This window comes from Diplotaxodon limnothrissa, linkage group LG11 (assembly GCF_057381915.1).
Source record: "Diplotaxodon limnothrissa isolate DT_005_m linkage group LG11, D_limnothrissa_male_GT1.1, whole genome shotgun sequence".
NCBI lineage: Eukaryota > Metazoa > Chordata > Actinopteri > Cichliformes > Cichlidae > Diplotaxodon > Diplotaxodon limnothrissa.
The window spans coordinates 28,452,221-28,469,156 of record NC_140606.1 but is presented as its reverse complement, the minus strand read 5'-3'; the positions used below and the strand labels follow the sequence as shown (position 1 = coordinate 28,469,156).

Sequence of the window (16,936 nt, the reverse complement as noted above, 5' to 3'; positions counted from 1 at the left end):
ACCCTTAGAGTCAGCTAAAGACAAAAATCAGGTGTGATGCGTCTCAGTTTCTGCTGCAACGCTCAGATGTTCAGATGTTAAGGTCACAAACAATATGAAGACGTGTTGTTTACACCAAATCCCGCCGTGTAGTAATGGCTCGTTATAGTGGTGCATTGTTGCCCCTCCCTAAAATCCAAACACGATCGCAGCCAAGTCCTGGCAGGTTTCATTTAGCTCAAGCCAGGATCCTGCAAAGAAAGGTTTTGGTCAAATTAAATCGTCTCTAGAAACAATCTGATTTCAAGACGTCACGCTGTGAAGCAACAGCAAATACTGTGCATGGTTTGTCACTTGTTTTAAAACAGGTCTTTATTCATTACGGCATGTTTACAAAGTCAGTCACTGATCTAACCATATAACTAAGATCTAAACGCTGGTCAAAAATAAATCATGATTATGATCTTTGCCATATCCGTGGATCTATTAAATAAAAGGTTGAAAAAAAATTCCTTTAAAAAAAGCTGTTTTTTTTTTTTTAATTAATAACATGTGATGATCAAAGATTAAATGCATCAACTAATGTTTCAGCTCTAATAATAGAACAACATGCTGGAGTGATTTGTCAGTGCTTTCTGTAAAAAAATGAAAACCTCAAACTCGACTGACTTTACATCTTTGTGCGCAGCGTGGAAAGACAATAAAGCTTCAGGCTGCAGTTAGCCCACAGTGGAATGCCTCTGTTTTTGTGCTCTGATATTGCAACTAGATGGAGGATCAATATTAATATCTCAGTTCTATGGCCACTACAGAGCCAATTGGGTGTTGCCAGTACATCAGTGGATCTCTCCATTATTGACTTAAGAATATTTCAGCATAAAAGGTTTCAGCTGCAGCCAAAAAGCCTCTTTAGCCGTCGACAGAAAGGAGGGCAGAAAATGACCCCAGTTTCCCTCCAACCTTTTCTCATTTGAGCGAGCTGTATAAATAGAGATCATCACTGTAATAGTCTTAGTGGGATAATTCAATTTAGATCTCGCCTCGCCTTCATTTTCTCCACGTTTGTCTTTACAGCGTGTGCTCTAGTCTCTAAGCAGCATTAGAAATTATAACCAGATGCTGTCAAAAGTAAAGATTTTATAAACAAGTTGTTGGGGACACAAAAGGTCCATCAGCACGCTAAGATTAATGGCTATTTTTAAGGACGAACGGATTGAAGGGGCAGACATAGCTATAAAGCAATCTGACCTAATGGCTACCATCTTGTCTCTTCCGGTCCTCCTGTCACGGAAGCGTGTGCGTGTTTGTGTGTTTGCATGTGCACGGTGATGTGTAACTTCCCTAGCTTACGGGTCTAATGGGGAGCCCTGCTGAAATATTCATAATGTCACATTAAGTTTGCAATATCTGCTCTGGAAAACAAATATAAAGCCACCTGAACTACCAACAACATTAGAGCCTGTTACGGTTGGAAGGAGGACTCAAGCGCAGGACTCCGGTACTGATGCTTACAAGAAGAGTTTATTTACAAGTCACCAGGTGTATATACAAGAATGTGCAGGGGGGTGTTATATACAGCTGAGTGGGGGAAGAAGGGGTCTCCAGGGAAGTCCAAGGGAAAGCATATGTTCTTCAGAATATCCACTCACACGATCACAGGTTCACACTCCAACACTGCCACACGGGAAACACACGGGGAAAAATCCAAGAGGTTCTGTAGACAGGGAGACAGGGTTAAGGACGATGCACAGAGGAAAACACTCTTCACTAAATTGCTGTAGCTTTGACTTTACTAACGCGTGGTAGACAACGATCCAGCGACGAACAGCAGTCACCTCCTGGCTTAAATGCTGCTCCCCTTAATGAGACACCTGGGTCTCATCTCCCGAGGGCGTGGACCAAGGGCATGAACCCACAGTGAGTTCCGCCCCGGCGAGAGAGAAGAGGAAGAGAAACAGAGAGGGCTGATCAGCGTGCAGCTGATCCGCCTGGCCGTGACAGAGCCGTTCAGTTCAGCCTTTAGCATGTGGAGACAGAGGCACATCAGTCTGTGGTTAGTAGCATTATTTGAGTGTTGAAGATGAGCGGCCGAGTTAATGTGTTTGCACACTGAGCAGGCTCGAGTGTGTGCGTAGTTTTACATAAAAAAAAAAACGAGATAAGAAAAAATGAATCTTTCTGCCTGATTAGTTGCAGTGCTGTAAAATATTGGTGTATCCTGACCACATGCTCATTTTTGCTTAGTTATTTTAAGCTATTTCTGTAGTAAATGCTCTAGTTCACGAAGAAGTGGTAAAACATGGCGTGCTGAAAGTGTTGTGGTATCTATCTATCTAAATGAAGTACATGAGGCAAAAACAGAGTTTGTACAAATCAATATTTGATATGAATACCTTTATTCTTAAACACAGCCTGAACTCTCTTAGCCAATCTTCAGGAAAAGTTCTCCGGGCTTCTTGAAAGACCTTCAAAGCTCCTCTGCACATAGTGATGATCATTTTAGGTCAGTGTTAAGTGGCTTAATAAATGTAAAAAAACATCTTCTAAAAATGGTCAGGTATAAGGACTGGACTTAAATGAATGACAAAGCAGCCGATGTTCAAAGAGAAACTTTGAAAGATCTTCAGTAAGCCTGGAGAACTTTTGCTCATGAGTGCTTTAAAAATTACAAGAAAGTCTGTCTCTACTGAAGCAAAATACAAAGAAATGAGGGACTTAAGACTTTAAGATAATTAATTACATTTTGTCTATTTTACTACATAGTACTTTTATAGTAAGCAGAAATCTTTCATATACACGTATGAGCATGGTTGAATGAACCGTGCTCTTCCTTTTTTTCCTCTGCCAGTCTGGCTTCCTGTCTCATCCGACAGTGTTATTGCCTTGTGCTTCCGGGAATAATATACATTACTCATATGGTTCTGACACAGACAGCAATGCTTATTTCCCTGATGAATGTGTGTCCACAAAATGGCACACATGCACGCATAGAAAAAAAAAGCCAGCTCTTGTGCACAAAAGTACAACACTCGTGCTGACAGGACTTGTATTGATGATGCTGATTTAGCGAAGGAAAGGGCAATAAATGTACACTGGCTGTCAGCGACAGCGAGATGGAGATAACAAACAGGATGGGAGAAGAAACGGGCTGACTGGGATGATGAAAAAGATGGTAAAAGTGTTAAGGAAAATGTGATGACAGAGAAAGAGCAGAAGATTAAAAAATAGGGGATGTGGGAGCGAGGGATTGCATCGAGAGGTCACGGGGTATGAATAGAGTCCTTATTGATCCAGAGATAGAGGCTATCATTCCTGTTCAGTGAACACAGCAGCGCTACAGGGCAAAGAGGAAGGGGAGGGTGGAGAGCAGGGGATAAATAGAGGAGGACAGAGTGTCACAGAGGAGCCGGAAACATTCAGAAGAAGTTTGGTACGTCTTCTTTCCATTTCTGTGTTTTAATTTACCTTTTGAGCTCTCATGTTGCATTGCAAGCATCAAAATCAGACCAAATAAATATTGTTTTAAAGTTTTCTAAATACAGTTTTTGTGGTTTTTTATGTTATTTCTATTGGCAGTGACTTCCATTCATCCATAGCCCTGTATAAAACAGTTCTTTTATTTTCGCTGATTCTTGCTATGGGTAATAAACAGTGTCCTGTCTGGGAAAATGTTTATCTCTATCTGCGCTAAAGTACAATTTTTTAAAACAAAAAGACTGAAATCCTTTACGCTGTACCAACTGAACTCTAACAGTTGTTAATTAATTCAAATTTGATTTATTTTTGCGCAGATTCATGGAGAAATTGAGAGTCTAAGCTCTTTGTATACTTTTTAATATCATTGTGTTCATTAAAAAGAAATAATTTTACCTACATCAGCTTTCACGCGTTTGTTTTCCTGCAATGTTAACGGCCTTTAAAAGAGAGTATGACAACATCGGTACAGTTAGCAGCCTGTGTTTATCTTCAGGGGTGGAGCGTGAGGGTGAAAAGACGCAGCGCAGGGATGAGCAGATGCCAGAGAGACAGGGAGTGAAAAGCAGGAGGGAATGAGGAAGGAAGCAGGAGGTGCAGAACAGTTGTTTTTCTCAGTGCATCACTCTCTCAGTGAAACCCCCCCCCCCCCCCGGAAAACCCTCCCCTCCTGTGTGTGGTGTTGTGACAGCTCTGCCTAAATTCAACCACTCACACAGATAAGACTACAGTCTGCTACAGATGGAGGGATGGGAGGGGGAAGAGACAGGGGAAGGGACGCGAGAGACTGAGTGAAAATAACCCAGAGCTACAAAAGAGTGGCAGTTGGGGAGAAGTGCAGCAGGGCAGAGGAGAATACATAGAGACAGAGCAGCGGGACGAAGTGTGTGATAGAGACAGGAAGGAGAGCGATAGAGACATACAGAGTGGTTGACTCATTCTCGTGATGTCAGATCTCGTAAGATCTATGCATTGAGGTGTGCTGACGTCCTCCAGCCGCCGGTGATGAGCAATGTCGCGGCTCTCAAAAGAAGCACTTACGGCACCACAGACTTCAAGCTCCAGTATGTTTGTATTGCAAATCCAATTTGATAAAACACCTTTTAAATAAGGCCAAGTGAGACACAGATGCCTGCAACTTTGGTGCTTCCTGATAGAGCCACACGATGATGATGATGATGATGATGATGATGCGCTTTCATTACAGGCGGCCTTGGGGCAGACACAGAGGAGCGGTTGGTGGAGCATCTCCTAAACCCAGCGCATTATAACAAACTGATCCGTCCTGCGACTAACGGCTCTGAGCTGGTTACTGTGCAGCTGATGGTGTCTTTGGCCCAACTCATTAGTGTTGTGAGTATGGACACGTCTGGGATTGAATCTGTGTGCATGATTTAATGTGATTTTTAGAATTTAATTTGGATAATAGAACAAACAACATAAACACAAATGGTGATTCATTTAAATTTCTGTTTTTCCTCCTGGTAACCTAAACGCCAGAATCTTGATTTAAAACTCAAATTAAACATAATCACAGACAAACCAGCAACACTGAGCAGTATTTGAATATTGTGACGCAATGAATATTGTACTTGTACTTGTTACTCTCCACGACTGCAAACAAGCCTCAGACAAAGGGTAACGTTGCTTTTGTCTCGAGGCTGAAATTCTCTGCTCAGGTTTGTTTGTTTTTTTTATTTTTTTGTTGTAAATTTAACGGCTGCACCGCCGATGTTGCACATAAAGATGATTTATAGTGATGAGTTCTAGCCAGCATATATAAAAGCAGTTACAGGATTCCTTCTGTGGCGCGGGAGGAGCTCTCTAAAGAGAAATTAATCTTGAAGACATCATTAGGGTTATCTTTGGCCTCAGCTTGAAAACAACATTTATTTCCCCCTATTACAAAACTGGGACATGGAGTTTGAAGGATGTTTTCTGAAGCTTGACCCTGTTTAAACATACTATAAATCAGGACATCTCATCCTCACTGAGTCTTTTACATACAAATAACAATGAGCCGCTTCTGAATAAATTCATGCAATAAAACTACAGCTTTTAATGTGAATGTGTTCCATTGCAGCATGAACGAGAGCAGGTGATGACCACCAATGTCTGGCTAACACAGGTGAGAATTTTGACTCCCCATCTGATCTAATCACTGCGTACCCAACATTATGCTACATGGAAAAAGAGAAGGCAGAAAGCTTAGTGAAATGCAGAGAAAACAATGAGTAAATATTTATTTTTAGGTGTGTTTTTTTCTTAGATTTCACAGTGTCGCAGCTAGGTCAGTGGACGTGAATCACAAACCGCGAGGGACTTGGACGGTAGTCATAAATGTGACTTAGATAAACACAAACACACACATTGAAGGTTCCTCTCTCTAAAATTTACTACTGTACGTGATGAATTTCATTGGATAATCAAGTTCCTGAAGTGTTATCACACCAATATTACACGATTCACGGATGCAGTTACTGGGGTGGAAAGATGCATTTTTCTTTTCCGTGTTGTTGCTGTTTCTGGATAGCTGAGTATGACCCTGCCAGCAATCATGTAGAGCTTCAGTTCAGACAAAAGTCGACAGGACTGGTGAAGAGAGACATCAAAAAAGAGAGTCATGCTCGTCCTCAAACAAAATCCAGAAGAAGAAAAATAAGAGATGGGAATTTACCAGAGAGTGAGAAATGTACAGAAAGACATTTCTGAAGCTGAACTCATGTTTCTGCGCTAATGTTGTGATTTTTGATGTTCTGTAAAGTCATATGTGACCTCTTATAGCTGAGGTATATAGCTATTTGGGCTTAATACTTATAATAATTTATTCAACAACATGAACATATTCTAGATATTCAGACAAATGACCAAAGACTGGCTTAAGATGAGATTCACAAACCTAACAACTTTGGAAAAAACCCCCAAAAAAAACAGCAAAGATGGGTTGTAAATAAATAATAAAGAAAATCCAAGGATTTAAACTCTTTGTTTCACTACAAAATTGTAACTGTGATGAGCTGATAAGCAGCAGGACTGTAATCTATTTCTATAGCTCTAAGGATGCACATTCATTTCCCAAAAGAGTTTTAAATTTAGTTGTTTTGTTTTGTTTTTTAAGATCACAGGATATTTTTCTTTAGTCTTACTCTTCTTATCTTAAGTGAGCTCTTGTCCAGAGAAGCCATCTTTGTTTCTGGATCTTTTTTAAATATGTCTGCAGTGGAGTCAGTGCAGTGAATATTACATAATACTGTTTTTTGTCCTTGTCCCCTGAGTATAGAGATTTCCCTCAGATTCTCTGAATCTGTCATTGATTTGATCTGCTGTAGACGATGAATTCCACAAATTATTTCCAATTCTGCACAAAAATATTTTATATTGTAAAACTCTTTGGCCACATAGTCTTACTAGGAGTTGTGAACCCCTTCCCATCTTTCCTTCAGAAAGACTCAGCCACGCTAGGATGATTTTGTATACGCAATGAAATTCTTCTGTTTAGAAAACTGTATAATGTGGCCATTGTTGATGGTGTATATATTCAGAAGAAAAGGTCAAGTTTTGAATACCTGGTCAGGGCATGCAAGGCAGATAGCTAAAGCCATACGTCAGGTGTTGAAGGACAAGGACATATTGATGAGAAGTGGGCATGTGGACATGGAATATATGGGACAGCATACACTGAAAGACACAAACAAGTGGCTGGGATAGTGTGTAGGAACATCTGTTTCCCAAGTCCCGATGGGAGACACCACCAAAGGTGGGTAAAAAAACCAAAAAACCAACAGGCTAAGGTCCTGTGGGATTTCAAGTTCCAGACAGACAAGCAGCTGCTGGCTAACCAACTAGACGTAGTGCTGGTTGACAAGGAGCAGAAGACCACAGTTGTGATAGGTGCGGTGTTCCCACCGGACAGCAACATCAGAAAGAAGGAGCCAGAGAACAGAGAAGTGCCAAGGGCTGGAGGAACAACTGGAGCAGATGTGGAAGGTAAAGGCCAAAGTGGTCCCAGTTTTAATAGAAGGATTAGGAACTTCAAGCCCGAAACTGCAAGACTGGCTCCAACAAATTCCAGGCACAACAACAGAGGTCTCTGTCCAGAAGAGCGCAGACCTAGGAACAGCTAAATACTGCACACAACAACTCCCAGGTCTCCGGTGCTTAAGGAACACATGCATACCACACCGTCAGGGAGTGAGAGGGAGATTTATTTATATATATATATATATATATATATATATATATATATATATATATATATATATATATATATATATATATAAACTTTTTCATATAAAGCAGTTCTAAGTACGGTTGTCACACACTGGCACATAGACAGACACACACATGAGCCAGATTAGGATTTATGACGTGTAACGGAGCATAGAATCACCATCAGTGCTCTATGGATTCTTTGCCATCAGAAAGTAGGAGTGCCAAGGACAGCTGTCGTGAGCCGAGACAAACTGTAATGACCACAATGCATCACAGTTACAGAGGACAGTCTAGCATGAGCAATACAGCTCCAACCTGGTTATACCACACACAGAACTGTGGTAACAGGTCACAGAGGCTTCAGTGTGGCAATGTCAAAGTCTGATCCACAACATGGAAAACAAGATAATGTTTGTCTTTTACACAAAGTTGCACAGAGGACTCAGATGTCTGCTGATGCATTCACATGCACCCACACACACATACCTGGGAACAGCTGCTGCATTATAATCATGCTGAGTGGTTTGCGGCCGGGTGTGTTTTAAAGACCATTCAGGGTCAGGACAGACATGAGTGTTACTCTGGCTAATGGTAGAAGTGTGATGAAGGTGCAGGTTGGGCAGATAGCATATAACGTACCTTAGGCTTATCTTTATTGCAACATGTCATGTTGACCAGTGACTGAGTGACGAACACAAAAAGACAAACAGACACACCTTCTCCTGTCTGCTTCTCTCAAGATGTCATTTCCTGCTGTGTGGTTGGCAGATGAGTGACTAAGCGTTGTGTTTTTATTGGCCTTTAGGAGTGGCAGGACTATCGTCTGACTTGGGTCCCCGAGGAGTTTGATGGAATGCTGAAGGTCAGGCTGCCCTCCAAACACATCTGGCTGCCTGACGTGGTGCTTTACAACAAGTGAGTCACTCTCTCGTCCACCTGTCCTCACTTTGTAAAGATACAAACTGATAGTGCATACACTGCACCATGAAAGTACAGAACAAGTCACCTGCACTGCATACATCAGCAAATGAAGTGATGAGTCGGTGCACACAGTTGTTCCACAAGAATGCAAACTTCTGTCGTCTTGTCTTTTCCACTTGTAAAATATATGAAGCTTATTTGATGTGCTCGCTGAGAGTCTAGATAATTACCATTGCCTCTCTTTTAATGTGGCTCTTCTATCTTGGACCAATGGAAGGATTTGAAATTACTTCTACACTGTCATACAAATATGCAGCCATCACTTTTAATTCTGCTATTGAGAACAGATTACCTTATGAAAAGTCTTCAGGGGTGCGCATGGTTGACTTAGCCTATTATGCACCTCCAGACCAAAACTTTTCTGCTGGGAATTTAATGACTTTCAGCCTTATTCCTGTCCCTACCGTCTGTGCATAGTTCCTATCCCATCAGCTGCATTCCAGAAACCATCCAGTACTCCTGTGCTGACATACTACATCATACATTTTTATGTGTCGATTCATTTGTGGTTTGTGGTAACTAAATACAAATTTACTTAGGTCCCGAGGACCTTTAACAAGTTGGCAAGATGAGCGGTACGAATCACTCATGTGCAAATGAGTGTACTATCACATACATAGTACATAAATGATAACGTCCCAAATAAGCTTCACTGTAATGTATTACACAAAATGATTAACGTGTAAACTTCATCCGCATGTTTTGTTAATTAGAATTCTCCTGCATGTCTGAGAGAGAATGGGGATGTTGCGGACCACTGGTCTTAATGTAATGGAAACTGAGTGTCAGCATACAGTATGTAAATCAGCTCATCAGAGCACAGCGATCTGTCTGGCCTTCTCCTCTTTCCCTGCTTCAGGCCTTACTTGACTAAAGATTATAAGATCCCTGACCCAACTAACTCTGGAAAAGTGATCCCGTTAATCCCGTGTACCCCAGGTTGGGGTGTTATCCTCCATGACTCCGATGAGTCCAACTGTCAGTCCTTTAAACTGGAGGATTAACTCAGCTTATGCCACTACCACACCACTTTTTATATTATTATTTCATTTGGAGAAAAGATGAAGCGGGTCATAGTGCACTGAAAATGTGCAGCTATGTGTTCGTGCAGGTTCCTCTTTTGTATGTTAAAAATATTCTTGCTGCATGTATTTTTCTGCCATTATCGTAAGATGACATGAAATTCATACAGCTCACAGTAGCTTACATGTGCTGTTTAATCAAGCCCAGATTACCTTAAAAATGATGTCTTCTGCCTGGACTTCACATTCATTTGGTTCCTTATCCTTCCTCTGTGTGTTAATATAAGGAGTCTGTCACGCTGCTAACCAGAGAAACCTCAAAAAGTCACACCCATAACTTCAAGATTCGTTAATGTGTCGCTGAGGTCTAATGAAGCTGCTGCATAATAAGATAAAGCACTACCACATTACCCTATTCAAGAGGCCTGGAAGAAACATGGCTCCTCATGATACTCTTTTATTATTTAAATCATCACACCAGCATCTGGATTTATGTCTGACTCCTGTTTTTGTCTTTATCCTCTCTGACCTTGTCTCTTAGTGCTGATGGGGTGTACGAGGTGTCGTTCTACTCTAATGCAGTGGTGTCTTACGATGGCAGCATCTTCTGGTTGCCCCCGGCAATCTATAAATCAGCCTGTAAGATTGAGGTCAAGCACTTCCCCTTTGACCAGCAGAACTGCACGCTGCGCTTCCGCTCCTGGACCTACGACCGCACTGAAATCGATCTGGTGCTTCGCGCTGATGTAGCCAGCATGGATGACTTCACCCCCAGTGGAGAGTGGGACATCATCGCCCTGCCGGGCAGACGAAATGAAAACCCAGCTGACCCTACTTACGTGGACATCACATATGACTTCATCATTCGCAGGAAGCCTCTTTTTTATACTATCAACCTCATCATCCCGTGTGTGCTCATCACCTCGCTGGCGATCCTGGTCTTCTACCTGCCCTCTGACTGTGGCGAGAAGATGACACTCTGCATCTCAGTGCTGCTGGCTCTCACCGTGTTCCTGCTGCTAATCTCCAAGATCGTCCCACCAACTTCACTGGATGTTCCTCTGGTCGGAAAGTATCTGATGTTCACCATGGTTCTGGTCACTTTCTCTATCGTCACCAGTGTATGTGTCCTGAATGTGCACCATCGTTCTCCCACCACACACACCATGCCCCCTTGGGTTAAACTAGTGTTCCTCAACAAGCTTCCTGCCCTGCTCTTCATGCGCCAGCCGAGAAACAGCTGCGAGCGTCAGCGGCTGCGTCAAAGGAGGAGGGCGCAGGAGCAGAGCGAGGGTGGTCGAAGTGGAGAGGCAGGGGCCTTGATGGTGGGGCTCGGGCTGGGAACTGCTGGTGGGAATGGAGGGGGGACCTCCACAGTGTTTGGTAAGGAGGACAGTGACCCTTGTACGTGCTATGTGAACCGCGCGTCTGTTAAACAGTTTGGAGGGGATCTGGGAGGTGCAGGAGGGGGATCCATCGATGGTCTAAACAGAGTCAGAGAAGGTCGAGAAGGGAGCTCTGGAAACCTTCCAAGAGGGAAGCAAGCAGCTGCAGGTCCTGCTTTGACCCAGGCCCTGCTGGCTCAAGCCTGTCCAGGCTTTGAGGAAGCTGTGGAAGGAGTACGCTTCATCGCAAATCACATGAAGAGCGAGGATGATGATCAGAGTGTGAGTATTATCTGTTGCTTCATATCAGAGCCTGGAGCTGATAGTGTTGCACTAGATTTGTTTATGTTTTATAGCTGGTTAATAAACTTCACTATCATAGTAACTGCAAAAATAGCATTTGACAGCTGCTCAAAATAGATTTTTATGTTGACAACAGATTAAATAAATTAGGACCAGATTAGCTAACTGTCTGCATCAGTGCAAACGCCTCTTTTGGGACCAAAAATCTTCTCTTTGCTGCTGAAATGTGTGGACAATAGTTTTTGAGGAGCTCTTATTGTATATAAATTTATGGGAAAATTACTCAGAGTGGAAAATTGAGCTAAACATATTTCTGGTATTTCGGTATTTCAGTAATGCAAAATTCATAAAGGCTATGTTTGTGTTACAGGAAATATGTCTTTCCTTTAAGATGTAATTTGCAATATTTTAGGGAATTTGGGCCACAGTGAAAACTGCAGAGGACACAAAAGCCTCTCAGCACTGTGCACACAGAGTTGTGCAACATAAAAAATAATGTGAATTAATGAATTTATTTTAAACTCTCTTTAGCATCGGCTCTATTATAGAATAAACAGACATGTCTGCCAAGCTATTCGTGGGACTCAGATTTCCCTCATATTAGAAAAATATCAGAATTTTACAAAATGCTGTTCAGGATTTTGAAGAAACATGTTTGTTGCCCACTAAACTATTTGATTCCACAGAGGGGAAAAAAGAATAAAAATTAGAGGGATTTTAAAAATAAAGATCTTAAAGAATAAACATAATAATAATGCCAATGACAACAATGTTTTGCCCAACATATGTACTTTACAGTAACATAACTGAGCAAAACACACCTGGCACCATATTTTAATTGTATATATATATATATATCAAAAATAAAATTTAAATATAACATAATGCAAATATAATAAGGTGGGTGCCACTGCTGGTAGATTTGTCTTTGCTTCAATGTCTGCCTTTAAGAAAAAAAACAATTCTGTTATACTTTTAAATTATTCATATTCTTATTAGCCCTAGCTGCTAGCTACCAACTGAGTTATTATTATTTCTTTAAATGATAACTTAACTCATGGCTAATGTAGCTATCCAATATTTGCTAGTAGTTAAAGGGCTAACATTCATGTGTTCACTGGCCAAGTTGACTTTTATAATAATTGTTTAACACTTAAGTGTTGTTGAAGCAGGAGCTTTACCAACTTCATGTTTTTCATAAAGTGTTGTTCAGATTTGTGAAAATCAATTCAGCTGCTAGTGAGGTGAGGGGCTGTATGCTAGCTGTGTAAAGTTGTGTGCCATCTGGAGGAGGCAAAGGCCGCCCTGATGGGATCAATACTTTTGCAAATGAGTATCTAATCCATCCAATCTCGTTTTTAATATCTGAGCCTATTTTTTTAACAACCTGATTGCCCACAGCTGCCGCTGAGTCAGTCTTTCCTTTGACTTTAATAAACACCTGTAGGCTTATATGTCACATAGAAAAAGCAAGAGCAGTGTGCATTTACACACATGACACAGTAACAATAACTTAAAATGTGCATCGGTCAGGACAAAAGAAAATGTTGTGTTTTCTTTGAGGAAGCTGTGGAAGGAGTCCGCTTCATCGCTAACAAACCTGTGCAAACCTGAAACCTGTCATACACAGGTTTCAGGTTTGCACACTGACCCATTTTGTAATAAAGCAGCTCTTCTCTGCATAAATCCTGCAGTCAACTTGAGCCTTGCTGTATAATGTTTGTAGATTATTCACTGACTAATCATTTCTACTCTGTTTTGAGCTGTGAATTTGCCCTCCTCCTCATAGACTGTCCTGGGCATTATTGATGTCAAAAAGCTTTTTCTTTGCTTATAAAACTGGAAAAATGTTGTTTTTAGATAGTTTAGACAGTTAGTTTTGATTACCTGATAACAGTCCACTCACATCTGTGCTGTTTTCTGTGATTGCAACACCACTAATTTATTCCTCTCAGTAAATCTGTCTTTTTTGTGTAATCACAGACTCAGAGATAGTTATTATCCCACTGTAGCTGCCCTGCTTTAAAAGACTGCGATTTTACTGTTTGTGCTGACCTTAGCACTTTAATCAGACACTTTCTTTGACTGATAGAGCCTTTTAGCAGTGAAAGAAATTTTTTTAACCTTATATTGTAAAATTATATTGTATTGTAAAATTGGTCATTGGGTTATTTTGGGGGGATGGGGCTTAAATTATCTAGTATTTGCTAACTGTCTCCTTATGAAAAGAAACACAGCTCCAAATAAATGCTTTTGTGCTGCTTGTCTACTTTATTTGTTGAGCAGCAGCTTTTAACTTAGTGCTATTCCACTAGCTTAAAAAATGTAATCCTGTAAATTTAAACAGCAATTTTGGCAAAAACAAATGACATTAAAAAAGTGTATTTGATGTGGTGCTGCAGTTTACAGCTCTGACACCATGCATGCTAATATAGCCTGTGATAATGTGAGATGAGCACCAATAGTATCGGCTGATAATACATACCTCCATATTTATTACTCAGATTCAACTGTGTATTAACATAAAAAAATTATCATGTCTCCGTGCGTGTGAAATCCTGCCATAAACAATCTTCTTTTATGCGCATATGTTACCAGCCATAAAAAGTATCCAGAGCAGCACAGATCAGTGCCATATCATGTTATAGTCAAGACCGAGCTGTGCGACTCTGCTGTTTAGTACTGCCATTTAAAATGCAAGGGTTAGTACAAAAGGCCAGAAGCAAAGGAGACAGATCTGGTGATGCAATCGTAACCCTCTGAATATTCGACACAGACATGTAATTATAGCAGCAGCGGCAGCATGACGTGTGCATAGAGAAAGAGTACAACTGGTAAAGAGCTGGAATAGAAGAAGCGAGTCAGCAGAGTGAGGGTGTTATTTTTTATGTCTTATCCTGACCGCATCTTATTGGAGCGTGCGTCTGACATGGGAATTAATAAACCGCAGTAATTCTGTCTATCACTGATATAGTTACCATCCCATCGCCTTTAAAATCCTCCCATTCCCAGCGCAGTGCATGGCTCATCATTCATTCCCCTCTCTCTTTAAGTTATCATCACAGGGGTCACAGTTTCAGAACACCCTCTGTTTCTCTCCGTCCTCCATCTCTCTCCAGTCTCTTACATCCTTCTCCTCCTCCTTGACTCGTGTCAGACCTCATCAGAGCTGTGTAGCTGAACGAGTCTCCATTCACATTAACACTTCACCTCCATTAACGTTGCGTCTAGTTAAAGGCAGACGGGTAGGTCGAATGATAATGAGCATGACTGGACTTGAGAGTGGGATTCTGCTCACCTTAATCTTTCTCTTCACCCTGTTCCACAACCACAGGTGAGCGAGGACTGGAAGTATGTTGCCATGGTGATCGACCGCCTCTTCCTGTGGATCTTTGTGTTTGTATGCGTGTTCGGCACGATGGGCATGTTCCTGCAGCCGCTCTTCCAGAACTACACAGCCAAGACCATCAACATGCCAGGTTGACCATTTTTCCCCAGCCACAATCACGCTGACAGACAGCTCCCCGACCAATCAGCACAGCAGGACATGGGCCGGAGGCGGGGGGTGGGTCTGGGTTTTAATGTGTCTATGGTACAGGAACCGGAACTGGAATAAACAACAATCACATCCATTACCTTTATAGTAACAGTTTTTGCAACAAACGATTTTTCTCCTATGAAGATAAAGAAAAACACCATCTTACTCTTACCTGCAGGTTTTTGGTTGTTGTTTTTTTTGTCCAGATGCTTAATGGTGTGACCTCTTTCTGGTGGAAAGGTCTCTCCCTGCTTCCCTCTTCAGCCAGCCAGGGAGTGAGGATTCTCCGAGTTATTCCTTGTTGAACCTTACGCCAGCTAGTTAACACTTTCCGCATTACACTGACTGCTTAAGTGACACGTGACATACCTGTCTTCAGCTACGACAGACGTTACTTATTCACTATGTTAATTGATGTCAGTATCAGAGAGGAAAGGGAAGTTTATATCAATATCAAGGTTCTTATACCCCCCCCCCCCCCCCCCCCCAAAAAAAATATCCACTCTGTCAGTAAACTGATTCAATATATTTTATCATAGCATAGCTGCTTACCACAGTATAGCATTGAGTATATATTATTAAGATTTCTCTATGTTTATTAGATCATGCAAGGATATGACGCTAATAGAGAGACTATGGTGTGTTGTATGATTGTATAGATATAACCAGAATGTGATATAAACTGTAATACACAGCCTGTGATGCGCACACTAACACAATATGTGTAAAAGCAACAGATTGTGAAGGAAAAATATATAGAAGGTAGTTGTACTTCGAAAAGAGCCAGGTTGCATTATTACATAAAAGTCAAAGGGATGAAGTAATAGATTATGCATGGACGGTTTTCTGCTCAGACTGTTGTGCACAGTAAGTAGAGAACAGCCGCAGCCTGCTGTGCCAGAGTGCACAGCTGCACTGAGACGAGTCTAGCTCCTGAGAAATTGAGGAAGCTGAGCCAAGAGTGTGGATATGGGCTCCTATTTGATGGGCGGTGGAACATGGTGGATTGATGGGAGGTGTATCATGGATATTAAGTCATGTCACAACTGTTCATTTTCTGTTATCAGAGCAGGACAAAGCCTCATTCGCTCATCATTTTCTCCTCTCTCCTCTCCTCTCCTGAATATATAATTCTGCAGTGGATTTTGTTCGTGTATGTAATGTCCAGAACATATGTACACATGTACATCTGTGAGATGCAGTGTCCAGAGGAGCATAACACATGTATGTATCCCTCCCATCCTTCCACCCTTTCAATTAATCTCTGCTGTCCTCTCTCCAGTCCCGCTCTGTTTATCTGGTCTTCCACGGGCGCTCACTTCTGACATTTAGTCCACTTAGAACAACAGCTAACTTCCAGTCATTAGTGCCGTATTCTTTTTGTGGCAGATTTCCACAATCTTCACAGGATCCCTGACAACAAAGACGATGCAAAAGGTCTTTTCAGGCACACATGCAGTCGGGTGGGGGGAATTAAATTTTTAGTAAACAAGAGCAAAATGCCAACAGGAGCAACAATGAAGCAGTCCTGGCAAGGCAATAAGTTGTGCAAAATCACAAGCAGAAAGGGTGAATGCCGAGGAGAAAAAAAAAGCAGGATAGGCAGAGACAAAAGACTCTTGTTATTAGTGCAATGGAAAGGTACGATAAACCTCTGGAAAAAGGCCATCTCCCCAGTCACTGTCATTTGCTACAAGTTTCCTGGCTTTATGCAGTCGTGTGACCAACTCTGCAGCTCAACTCAGTTTTGGACTGGAAGGCGTCTCTTGCTGTGTCTAGGGCGGATGGGATTACCCGCGGGGGTTCCCGGGCAGATCCCGAACAAGTGTGAAAAGCCTATCAGAGACCTGTGAAAACTGTAGGCTGCATGTCTCCACACGGAGAAAGTGCTGCTGTCCACTCTCTTCTCTTTCTCTTTTTGACCTTTCCACTCTCCTTCCTTTCTCTCTCACTTCCTCTCTCATTATGCTCTCCCATCTCTCACCTTCCCCTTCCTGACTCTAAAATCTGCTCCTGTGCACACCTTAACCAGTCCAATAAAG

At 41.7% G+C, this 16,936-nt stretch overlaps 1 protein-coding gene across 1 annotated transcript; it reads left to right on the top strand.

Annotated features, from left to right (window-relative positions):
* The first annotated feature begins 5,542 nt into the window (after positions 1–5,542).
* chrnb2 (cholinergic receptor, nicotinic, beta 2) lies at positions 5,543–15,007 on the top strand. The gene is made up of 4 exons (XM_085365637.1): positions 5,543–5,581; positions 8,471–8,580; positions 10,210–11,335; positions 14,691–15,007. The coding sequence occupies exons 1-4, from the start codon at positions 5,555–5,557 to the stop codon at positions 14,838–14,840; spliced, it is 1,413 nt and encodes a 470-aa protein (XP_085221763.1). The 5' UTR covers positions 5,543–5,554; the 3' UTR covers positions 14,841–15,007.
* The last annotated feature ends 1,929 nt before the right edge of the window (positions 15,008–16,936 follow it).

Excerpts from the sequence above, each read along its gene's own strand:
- chrnb2 (XM_085365637.1), top strand. The coding sequence starts at position 5,555 with ATGACCACCAATGTCTGGCTAACACAG. Across the intron at positions 5,582-8,470 it reads CCAATGTCTGGCTAACACAG|GAGTGGCAGGACTATCGTCT; the intron begins GTGAGAATTTTG and ends ATTGGCCTTTAG. Across the intron at positions 11,336-14,690 it reads GCGAGGATGATGATCAGAGT|GTGAGCGAGGACTGGAAGTA; the intron begins GTGAGTATTATC and ends CCACAACCACAG.